Here is a 13,159-nt window from a genome sequence, read left to right on the forward strand (position 1 = left end):
ACGCTGTGACGTTGTGAAGTTGTGACGTTGTGATGCTGTGATGTTGTGACACTGTGATGTTGTGATGCTGTGATGTTGTGACGCTGTGATGTTGTGAAGTTGTGACGTTGTGATGCTGTGATGTTGTGACGCTGTGATGTTGTGATGTTGTGACACTGTGATGTTGTGACGCTGTGATGTTTTGACGCTGTGACGTTGTGAAGTTGTGATGTTGTGATGCTGTGATGTTGTGACACTGTGATGTTGTGACGCTGTGATGTTGTGACGCTGTGACGTTGTGAAGTTGTGACGTTGTGATGCTGTGATGTTGTGACGCTGTGATGTTGTGACACTGTGATGTTGTGACGCTGTGACGTTGTGATGCTGTGATGTTGTGACACTGTGATGTTGTGATGCTGTAACGTTGTGATGCTGTGACGTTGTGATGCTGTGACGTTGTGATGCTGTGATGTTGTGACGCTGTGATGTTGTGACACTGTGATGTTGTGACGCTGTGACGTTGTGATGCTGTGATGTTGTGACACTGTGATGTTGTGATGCTGTAACGTTGTGATGCTCTGACGTTGTGATGCTGTGACACTATGATGTTGTGACACTATGATGTTGTGACACTGTGATGTTGTGACGCTGTGACGTTGTGAAGTTGTGATGCTGTAATGTTGTGACGCTGTGATGTTATGACACTGTGATGTTGTGATGCTGTGATGCTGTGACACTATGATTTTGTGACGCTGTGACGTTGTGAAGTTGTGATGCTGTAATGTTGTGATGCTGTGATGTTGTGACACTGTGATGTTGTGACACTGTGATGTTGTGACGCTGTGATGTTGTGACGCTGTGACGTTGTGAAGTTGTGATGTTGTGATGCTGTGATGTTGTGACACTGTGATGTTGTGACACTGTGATGTTGTGATGCTGTGATGTTGTGACACTGTGATGTTGTGACGCTGTGATGTTGTGATGCTGTGACGTTGTGAAGTTGTGACGTTGTGATGCTGTGATGTTGTGACACTGTGATGTTGTGACGCTGTGACGTTGTGAAGTTGTGACGTTGTGATGCTGTGACGTTGTGATGCTGTGATGTTGTGACACTGTGATGTTGTGACACTGTGATGTTGTGACGCTGTGATGTTGTGACACTGTGATGTTGTGACACTGTGATGTTGTGACACTGTGATGTTGTGACACTGTGATGTTGTGACGCTGTGATGTTGTGACGCTGTGATGTTGTGACGCTGTGACGTTGTGACACTGTGATGTTGTGACGCTGTGATGTTGTGACGCTGTGACGTTGTGAAGTTGTGACGTTGTGATGCTGTGATGTTGTGACGCTGTGATGTTGTGACACTGTGATGTTGTGACGCTGTGACGTTGTGAAGTTGTGACGTTGTGATGCTGTGATGTTGTGACACTGTGATGTTGTGACACTGTGATGTTGTGACGCTGTGATGTTGTGACGCTGTGATGTTGTGACGCTGTGATGTTGTGACACTGTGATGTTGTGACGCTGTGATGTTGTGACGCTGTGACGTTGTGAAGTTGTGACGTTGTGATGCTGTAATGTTGTGATGCTGTAATGTTGTGATGCTGTGATGTTTTATCTTCTGGTATCTCTCCTGGTGATGAAACAGGTCACAGGCGTCAACATGAGGCCAGAGAAGAAGAATCGGCAAACCTTTCGTGTTCATCAGTCAGAGGCAAGGGACACCCTGGAAAGGTTGCTGGAGTTTTAATATTTAATACGAGATCCACATCTGTGAGGAACAGCTGAACATCTGGTCGAGTCTTCGATCCATCAACGTATAGCATGGATGCTAATGTTTCCTTCAGTACGAAGAGACGGTCACGGGTTCAAATCCAGGCATTCTTGCCAAAGGTTCAAGTCAGAGCGTCTGTAACGAGACACTCGTCCAGTGGAAGCTTTTACGGCTCGTTTGCTCTTCGCGGCGTAAACACTTTGCTATTAAAGCGTAAGTTGTTTTTCTCTGGATCGTCACATGTTTCTACTCAAGCGTCGTCCAATCACAGCTTCAGGTTGGAGCAACTGTTGCGTAACGACACTGATACTGACTCTGAGTCTGTGCGACACCAACGCTTGGAAATCTTTCTTAAATCTCTTTTCCCAGAATCCACCAGTGACTGGAGCTCTGACTCTGAGCTCTTGAGCAAGAAGAACGAACAGGATTCAAACATCAGCGTCTGAAGATCATGAGGTTTTTATTGATTTATTTATCGGATTGATTGTATTTAAGTTTGTTTGGATGGATGTGTAATCATCCTTCATCCATCATCCATCATCCATCATCCTTCATCCATCATCCATCATCCATCATCCATCATCCATCATCCTTCATCCATCATCCATCATCCATCATCCTTCATCCTTCATCCATCATCCATCATCCATCATCCATCATCCATCATCCTTCATCCATCATCCATCATCCATCATCCTTCATCCTTCATTCATCATCCATCATCCATCATCCATCATCCATCATCCATCATCCTTCATCCTTCATTCATCATCCATCATCCATCATCCATCATCCATCATCCATCATCCTTCATCCTTCATCCTTCATCCTTCATCCATCATCCATCATCCATCATCCTTCATTCATCATCCATCATCCATCATCCATCATCGTTCATCCTTCATCCATCATCCATCATCCATCATCCATCATCCTTCATCCTTCATCCATCATCCATCATCCTTCATCCATCATCCATCATCCATCATCCTTCATCCATCATCCATCATCCATCATCCATCATCCTTCATCCTTCATCCATCATCCATCATCCTTCATCCATCATCCATCATCCATCATCCTTCATCCATCATCCATCATCCATCATCCTTCATCCTTCATTCATCATCCATCATCCATCATCCATCATCCATCATCCATCATCCTTCATCCTTCATTCATCATCCATCATCCATCATCCATCATCCATCATCCATCATCCTTCATCCTTCATCCTTCATCCTTCATCCATCATCCATCATCCATCATCCTTCATTCATCATCCATCATCCATCATCCATCATCGTTCATCCTTCATCCATCATCCATCATCCATCATCCTTCATTCATCATCCATCATCCATCATCCATCATCCTTCATCCTTCATCCATCATCCATCATCCATCATCCTTCATTCATCATCCATCATCCATCATCCATCATCCTTCATCCTTCATCCATCATCCATCATCCATCATCCATCATTCATCATCCGTCATCCGTCATCCATCATCCATCATCCATCATCCATCATCCATCATCCATCATCCATCATCCTTCATCCTTCATCCATCATCCATCATCCATCATCCTTCATCCATCATCCATCATCCATCATCCATCATCCTTCATCCTTCATCCATCATCCATCATCCATCATCCTTCATTCATCATCCATCATCCATCATCCATCATCCTTCATCCTTCATCCATCATCCATCATCCATCATCCATCATTCATCATCCGTCATCCGTCATCCATCATCCTTCATCCTTCATCCATCATCCATCATCCATCATCCATCATTCATCATCCGTCATCCGTCATCCATCATCCATCATCCATCATCCTTCATCCATCATCCATCATCCTTCATCCATCATCCATCATCCATCATCCTTCATCCATCATCCATCATCCTTCATCCATCATCCATCATCCATCATCCTTCATCCATCATCCATCATCCATCATCCATCATCCTTCATCCATCATCCATCATCCTTCATCCATCATCCATCATCCATCATCCTTCATCCATCATTCATCATCCATCATCCATCATCCATCATCCATCATCCATCATCCATCATCCTTCATCCATCATCCATCATCCTTCATCCATCATCCATCATCCATCATCCTTCATCCATCATTCATCATCCATCATCCATCATCCTTCATCCATCATCCATCATCCATCATCCATCATCCTTCATCCATCATCCATCATCCATCATCCATCATCCATCATCCTTCATCCATCATCCTTCATCCATCATCCATCATCCATCATCCATCATCCATCATCCATCATCCTTCATCCATCATCCATCATCCTTCATCCATCATCCTTCATCCATCATCCTTCATCCATCATCCATCATCCATCATCCATCATCCTTCATCCATCATCCTTCATCCATCATCCATCATCCATCATCCATCATCCATCATCCATCATCCATCATCCATCATCCATCATCCATCATCCTTCATCCATCATCCATCATCCATCCTCCTTCATCCATCATCCATCATCCATCATCCATCATCCATCATCCATCATCCATCATCCTTCATCCATCATCCTTCATCCATCATCCATCATCCATCATCCATCATCCCTCATCCTTCATCCATCATCCATCATCCATCATCCGTCATCCGTCATCCGTCATCCGTCATCCGTCATCCGTCATCCGTCATCCGTCATCCTTCATCCATCATCCATCATCCATCATCCATCATCCGTCATCCGTCATCCTTCATCCGTCATCCGTCATCCGTCATCCGTCATCCGTCATCCTTCATCCATCATCCATCATCCATCCATCCATCATCCATCCATCCATCATCCTTCATCCATCATCCATCATCCATCATCCATCATCCATCATCCATCATCCATCATCCATCATCCATCATCCATCATCCATCATCCATCATCCTTCATCCATCATCCATCCTTCATCCATCATCCATCATCCATCATCCTTCATCCTTCATCCTTCATCCATCATCCTTCATCCATCATCCATCATCCATATTCCATCCATCATCCATCATCCATCACCCTTCATTCATCATCCTTCATTCATCATCCTTCATCCATCATCCATCATCCATCATCCATCATCCATCATCCATCATCCATCATCCATCATCCATCATCCTTCATCCATCATCCATCATCCATCCTCCTTCATCCATCATCCATCATCCATCATCCATCATCCATCATCCATCATCCATCATCCTTCATCCATCATCCATCATCCATCATCCATCATCCCTCATCCTTCATCCATCATCCATCATCCATCATCCGTCATCCGTCATCCGTCATCCGTCATCCGTCATCCGTCATCCGTCATCCGTCATCCTTCATCCATCATCCATCATCCATCATCCATCATCCATCATCCGTCATCCTTCATCCGTCATCCGTCATCCGTCATCCGTCATCCTTCATCCATCATCCATCATCCATCCATCCATCATCCATCCATCCATCATCCTTCATCCATCATCCATCATCCATCATCCATCATCCATCATCCATCATCCATCATCCATCATCCATCATCCATCATCCATCATCCATCATCCATCATCCATCATCCATCATCCATCATCCTTCATCCATCATCCATCCTTCATCCATCATCCATCATCCATCATCCTTCATCCTTCATCCTTCATCCATCATCCTTCATCCATCATCCATCATCCATATTCCATCCATCATCCATCATCCATCACCCTTCATTCATCATCCTTCATTCATCATCCTTCATCCATCATCCATCATCCATCATCCATCATCCATCATCCATCATCCATCATCCATCATCCATCATCCATCATCCATCATCCATCATCCATCATCCATCATCCTTCATCCATCATCCATCATCCATCATCCATCATCCATCATCCATCATCCATCATCCATCATCCATATTCCATCCATCATCCTTCATCCTTCATCCATCATCCATCATCCTTCATCCATCATCCTTCATCCTTCATCCATCATCCTTCATCCATCATCCATCATCCTTCATCCATCATCCATCATCCATCATCCTTCATCCATCATCCATCATCCTTCATCCATCATCCATCATCCATCCATCCATCATCCATCCATCCATCCTTCATCCATCATCCATCATCCATCATCCTTCATCCTTCATCCTTCATCCTTCATCCATCATCCTTCATCCATCATCCATCATCCATATTCCATCCATCATCCATCATCCATCATCCATCATCCATCACCCTTCATTCATCATCCTTCATCCATCATCCATCATCCATCATCCATCATCCATCATCCATCATCCATCATCCATCATCCATCATCCATCATCCATCATCCATATTCCATCCATCATCCATATTCCATCCATCATCCTTCAATCATATATCATCCATCATCCATCATCCATATTCCATCCATCATCCATCATCCTTCATCCTTCATCCTTCATCCATCATCCTTCATCCTTCATCCATTATCCTTCATCCATCATCCTTCATCCATTATCCTTCATCCATCATCCATCATCCTTCATCCATCATCCTTCATCCTTCATCCATCATCCTTCATCCATTATCCTTCATCCTTCATTCATCATCCTTCATCCATCATCCATCATCCATCATCCATCATCCATCATCCATCATCCATATTCCATCCATCATCCTTCATCCTTCATCCATCATCCATCATCCATCATCCATCATCCATCATCCATCATCCATCATCCATCATCCATCATCCATCATCCATCATCCATCATCCATATTCCATCCATCATCCTTCATCCTTCATCCATCATCCATCATCCTTCATCCATCATCCTTCATCCTTCATCCATCATCCTTCATCCATCATCCATCATCCTTCATCCATCATCCATCATCCATCATCCTTCATCCATCATCCATCATCCATCATCCTTCATCCATCATCCATCATCCATCCATCCATCATCCATCCATCCATCCTTCATCCATCATCCATCATCCATCATCCATCATCCTTCATCCTTCATCCTTCATCCATCCTCCTTCATCCATCATCCATCATCCATATTCCATCCATCATCCATCATCCATCACCCTTCATTCATCATCCTTCATCCATCATCCATCATCCATCATCCATCATCCATCATCCATATTCCATATTCCATCCATATTCCATCCATCATCCTTCAATCATATATCATCCATCATCCATCATCCATATTCCATCCATCATCCATCATCCTTCATCCTTCATCCTTCATCCATCATCCTTCATCCTTCATCCATTATCCTTCATCCATCATCCTTCATCCATTATCCTTCATCCATCATCCTTCATCCTTCATCCATCATCCTTCATCCATCATCCTTCATCCATTATCCTTCATCCTTCATTCATCATCCTTCATCCATCATCCATCATCCATCATCCATCATCCATCATCCATCATCCATCATCCATCATCCATCATCCATCATCCATCATCCATCATCCATCATCCATCATCCATCATCCATCATCCATCATCCATCATCCATATTCCATCCATCATCCTTCATCCTTCATCCATCATCCATCATCCTTCATCCATCATCCTTCATCCTTCATCCATCATCCTTCATCCATCATCCATCATCCTTCATCCATCATCCATCATCCATCATCCTTCATCCATCATCCATCATCCATCATCCTTCATCCATCCATCCATCCATCATCCATCATCCATCATCCATCATCCATCATCCTTCATCCTTCATCCTTCATCCATCATCCTTCATCCATCATCCATCATCCATATTCCATCCATCATCCATCATCCATCACCCTTCATTCATCATCCTTCATCCATCATCCATCATCCATCATCCATCATCCATCATCCATCATCCATCATCCATCATCCATCATCCATCATCCATCATCCATCATCCATCATCCATCATCCATCATCCATCATCCATCATCCATCATCCATCATCCATCATCCATCATCCATCATCCATATTCCATCCATCATCCATATTCCATCCATCATCCTTCAATCATATATCATCCATCATCCATCATCCATATTCCATCCATCATCCATATTCCATCATCCTTCATCCTTCATCCTTCATCCTTCATCCATCATCCTTCATCCTTCATCCATTATCCTTCATCCATCATCCTTCATCCATTATCCTTCATCCATCATCCTTCATCCTTCATCCATTATCCTTCATCCTTCATCCATCATCCTTCATCCTTCATCCTTCATCCATTATCCTTCATCCATCATCCATCATCCTTCATCCATCATCCATTATCCTTCATCCATTATCCTTCATCCATCATCCTTCATCCTTCATCCATCATCCTTCATCCTTCATCCATTATCCTTCATCCATCATCCTTCATCCTTCATCCTTCATCCATTATCCTTCATCCTTCATCCTTCATCCATCATCCTTCATCCTTCATCCTTCATCCATTATCCTTCATCCATTATCCATCATCCATCATCCATCATCCTTCATCCTTCATCCATCATCCATCATCCGTCATCCTTCATCCATTATCCTTCATCCATTATCCATCATCCATCATCCATCATCCTTCATCCTTCATCCATCATCCTTCATCCTTCATCCTTCATCCTTCATCCATTATCCTTCATCCATCATCCGTCATCCTTCATCCTTCATCTATCATCCTTCATCCTTCATCCTTCATCCATTATCCATCATCCATCAATCCATCATCCATCATCCATCATCCTTCATCCATCATCCATCATCCTTCATCCTTCATCCATCATCCATCATCCTTCATCCTTCATCCATCATCCTTCATCCTTCATCCTTCATCCATTATCCATCATCCATCATCCATCATCCATCATCCATCATCCTTCATCCATCATCCATCATCCTTCATCCTTCATCCATCATCCTTCATCCATCATCCATCATCCATCATCCATCATCCATCATCCATCATCCATCATCCTTCATCCTTCATCCATCATCCATCATCCATCCATCCATTCATCCATCATCCATCCATCCATCCATCATCCATCCATCATCCATCCATCATCCATCCATCCAATTGATTGTGTTGATGTTTGATTGTGTAGATGTTTGATTGTGTTGATGTTTGATTGTGTTGATGTGTGATTGTGTTGATGTTTGATTGTGTTGATGTTTGATTGTGTTGATGTTTGATTGTGTTGATGTTTGATTGTGTTGATGTTTGATTGTGTTGATGTTTGATTGTGTTGATGTGTGATTGTGTTGATGTTTGAGTGTGTTGATGTTTGATTGTGTAGATGTGTGATTGTGTTGATGTTTGATTGTGTAGATGTGTGATTGTGTTGATGTTTGATTGTGTTGATGTTTGATTGTGTAGATGTTTGATTGTGTAGATGTTTGATTGTGTTGATGTTTGATTGTGTTGATGTTTGATTGTGTTGTGTAAGAAGTAGTTTGTCGTTTCTCTTCTTCAGCTGCTCAACAACGTTCACACAGTCTCTGGTGTGAGTCCACGACTCACAGCTGCTGATGTCACAGGTTTGAACACTGAGTCCAGACTTACTTTCCAGTTGATCCAACGAGATCATGTTTCTGCTGTTGCTTCACTGCAGCTGCTGCAGGATCTGACCCGGGGGAGGAAAGAAGGGAGGAGGAGGAGGAGTGGAATATTCTGAGCGTGAGTCACAGAGTGAAGGGTGGGGGACTTCTTTTTCTTCTTCCTCTTCTTCTTCTTCTTCCTCTTCCTCTTCTTCTTCTTCTTCTTCTTCTTCTTCTTCTTCTTCTTCTTCTTCTTCTTCTTCTTCTTCTTCCTCTTCTTCTGCTTCTTCTTCTTCTTCTTCTTCTTCCTCTTCCTCTTCTTCTTCTTCTTCTTCTTCTTCTTCTTCTTCTTCTTCTTCTTCTTCTTCTTCTTCTTCTTCCTCTTCTTCTTCCTCTTCCTCTTCCTCTTCCTCTTCTCCTCCTTCTTCTTCTTCTTCTGCTTCTTTTTCTTCTACTTCTTCTTCTACCTCTTGGTCATGTTGGTCTCAGGAGGATCCAGGATGTTCTGACCATCATAGGAATCCTTCGTTCTTATCTGGGTTCCTGACGCTGAAGTGTTGATGGTTCTGGTGCCAAACGTGTCGTCATGAGAAACGTCAGCAGCAACTTTCCCACGACAGCATCTGCTCCGTATCCCAGTGAGCTTGTTTTAGAACGTAGGCATGAGCGCATGTGTGGTAGAACATCTACCAATGTTTTCATGAAAAGATTCAGAAAATGACGATGATGAAGAACATGATCAGATTTATTCATCATTCTCTTCTTCATGGTCTTTGTCCAGCAGGTCCATGTGTGTCTTCACCAGAGAAAAGAGTCGAGAGATTGTTCACGTGTTTTAAAATCATCAGGACATTCTCACAGATCTTTGTTCTGCAGAAAAACTCGACCTTGAAACGTTGAGCTTCATGTTTTACCTTTCAGTTCAAGTGAAGAACATGAAGAACAGGAAGAAAGTGAAGAACATGAAGAACAGGAAGAAAGTGAAGAACATGAAGAACATGAAGAACAGGAAGAAAGTGAAGAACGTGAAGAACGTGAAGAATGTGATGAACATGAAGGACGTGAAGAACGTGAAGAACATGAAGAATGTGAAGAACATGAAGAACAGGAAGAAAGTGAAGAACATGAAGAACATGAAGAACAGGAAGAAAGTGAAGAACATGAAGAACATGAAGAACAGGAAGAAAGTGAAGAACGTGAAGAACGTGAAGAATGTGATGAACATGAAGGACGTGAAGAACGTGAAGAACATGAAGAATGTGAAGAACATGAAGAACGTGAAGAACTAAAGAACATGAAGAATGTGCAGAACATGAAGGACGTGAAGAACGTGAAGAACTAAAGAACATGAAGAATGTGCAGAACATGAAGAATGTAAAGAACGTGCAGAACATGAAGAACATGAAGGACAGAAAGAACATGAAGAACGTGAAAAACATGAAGGACATGAAGTTTGTGAAGAACGTGCAGAACATGTTCCTGAAGAACTTGAAGAACATGAAGAATGTGAAGAACGTGAAGGACATGAAGAACATGAAGAACGTGAAGAACGTGAAACACATGAAGAACATGAAGGACATGAAGAACATGAAGAATGTGAAGAACGTGAAACACATGAAGAACATGAAGGACATGAAGAACATGAAGAACATGAAGAACGTGAAACACATGAAGGACATGAAGTTTGTGAAGAACGTGTAGAACATGAAGAACGTGCAAAACATGAAGAACGTGAAGAACATGAAGAACTTGAAGAACTAAAGAACGTGAAGAACATGAAGAACGTGAAGAACTAAAGAACGTGAAGAACTAAAGAACGTGAAGAACATGAAGAACGTGAAGAACTAAAGAACGTGAAGAACATGAAGAACGTGAAGGACATGAAGAACGTGTCAATTGTTCTTCATGACTTTAATAATAATGTTCTTCTTCTGATGTTGAAGATGTGACGAACATTTCAAATAATCACTATTGTGAAGACGTGAAGATAAACCTTCTAAACATCTAAAGACTCAACGTTTCCTGTTGAACCAGGAAGAAGAAATCTATTGTTCGTCCGCCGCTGATCAATAAAGTTTGTTGGAGGTGAGTCCGAGGTCAAAGGTCAACGTCGTCACTTCCTGTCATCTCTGCTTCATTCGTCCCATGTTGATGATGTCACTGGAAACTTCCTTCTTTCGAGTCAATAAAAGTCTGGTTTTGTTCTTCTGAGTCAGAACCTCTGAGTCCATGGTTCTCAGCAGGTCTTCAGTGAGCTGGTGAAGAGAGCTGAGCTAAAAGACAAACCTCCAGTAAAACCATGATTTGTCTCCAGGAGAACATCTGAAGGTCTCCTGGATGAGGATCATGAGGATCTGAGGAGACCACGAGTCAGACCCAGGATGGACCCAGGACATGCTGGACTCGGACTCTCACCTGGTCTGGGAACATCTGGGGTCCCAGACCAGCAGGTCACGAGTCCTTGTCCGAGTCTTCGCTCAAACTCTGCAGCAGATTCTTCTGGAAGTCCGGGTCACATGACTCGGGGACCAGGAAGTCCAGCAGGAGCCCACAGAGGCGGAAGATCAGGTGCCTGCAGACACAAGCGCTCGTGAATCTGCTCGGGTCTCGGGTTCGACTCCCGACTCACTTGTTGATGTTCTGGTCCTGCACGGACTCCAGCATGGTCTCCAGGCTCAGGCGGTACTTGTCGCGGCCCAGAAGATCCGTGACCAGCGCTGGAACATAGAGGCGGGTCAGAGGTGGGTCAGAAGCAGCAGCACCGGGCTGGACCTGCTGGACCTGCAGGACCTGCTGGACCTGCTGGACCTGCTGGACCTGCAGGACCTGCTGGACCTGGACCTGGACCTGGACCTGGTACCTGGCAGCAGCTGCAGCAGACAGTCCAGACACTGCAGACGAGCATCTTCTCGCTGCTGGACACTACGCTCCGGCGGAGGCTGAGCAGGAAGTGAACCTCCAGGCCACACGGCCTCCTGCAGCACCTGCAGGTACAGCACCCAGCAGGGGGCGCTGGTGAGATGATCCACGCCGACCTCCAGCCACCTGTGAGAAGAAGCTTCTTCACGTCAACATGTCAATACGTGAACTAATAAAGTTGTATTTAAACATGTTTAGTTTAATGTTTTAGGTGTGTGTGTGAGTGTGTGTGTATGTGTGTGTGTGTGTGTGTGTAGGTGTGTGTGTGTGAGTGTGTGTGTGTGTGTGAGTGTGAATGTGAGTGTGTGTGTGAGTGTGAATGTGAGTGTGTGTGTGTGTGTGTGTGTGTGTGTGTGTGTGTGTGTGTGTGTGTGTGTGTAGGTTGATTGATTGACTGACTGATTGATTGATGGGTTGATTGAGAAACTAAAGATCTAAAGTCACCTCTCAATAAAGGTTCCAAAGAGCAGCCTCATGGTCTTCTGGACGTTCTCTGTGCAGATCCAGGTCCACTGGTCCTTCATGAGCAGACACAGGATGTTCAGAGCAACGTCCGCCGCCGCCGTGTCTGCAACACAGGGAGGCCCTCTAGAGGTGAACATGGAAGGTGCAGCAGATGTAACAGTGAGGCCCTCTAGTGGTGAACATGGAAGGTGCAGCAGATGTAACAGTGAGGCCCTCTAGTGGTGAACATGGAAGGTGCAGCAGATGTAACAGTGAGGCCCTCTAGTGGTGAACATGGAAGGTGCAGCAGATGTAACAGTGAGGCCCTCTAGTGGTGAACATGGAAGGTGCAGCAGATGTAACAGTGAGGCCCTCTAGTGGTGAACATGGAAGGTGCAGCAGATGTAACAGTGAGGCCCTCTAGTGGTGAACATG

At 43.9% G+C, this 13,159-nt stretch overlaps 1 protein-coding gene across 1 annotated transcript in view; it reads right to left on the reverse strand.

The window, feature by feature from the left end:
• Positions 1–11,758: 11,758 nt before the first annotated feature.
• The window catches only part of snx19a (sorting nexin 19a), an 18,468-nt gene continuing 17,067 nt past the window's right edge, over positions 11,759–13,159 (reverse strand). Inside the window, exons 8-11 of the mRNA XM_087808057.1 lie at positions 12,725–12,868; positions 12,222–12,406; positions 11,991–12,078; positions 11,759–11,933 (exon numbers count right to left, since the gene is read on the reverse strand). Coding sequence (XP_087664183.1) covers positions 11,813–11,933; positions 11,991–12,078; positions 12,222–12,406; positions 12,725–12,868 — 538 coding nt within the window. The 3' untranslated portion in view covers positions 11,759–11,812. The remainder of the gene's footprint in view (positions 11,934–11,990; positions 12,079–12,221; positions 12,407–12,724; positions 12,869–13,159) is intronic.

This window comes from Callionymus lyra, chromosome 14, assembly GCF_982586985.1.
Source record: "Callionymus lyra chromosome 14, fCalLyr1.hap1.1, whole genome shotgun sequence".
In the NCBI taxonomy this organism is placed as follows: Eukaryota; Metazoa; Chordata; class Actinopteri; order Syngnathiformes; family Callionymidae; genus Callionymus; species Callionymus lyra.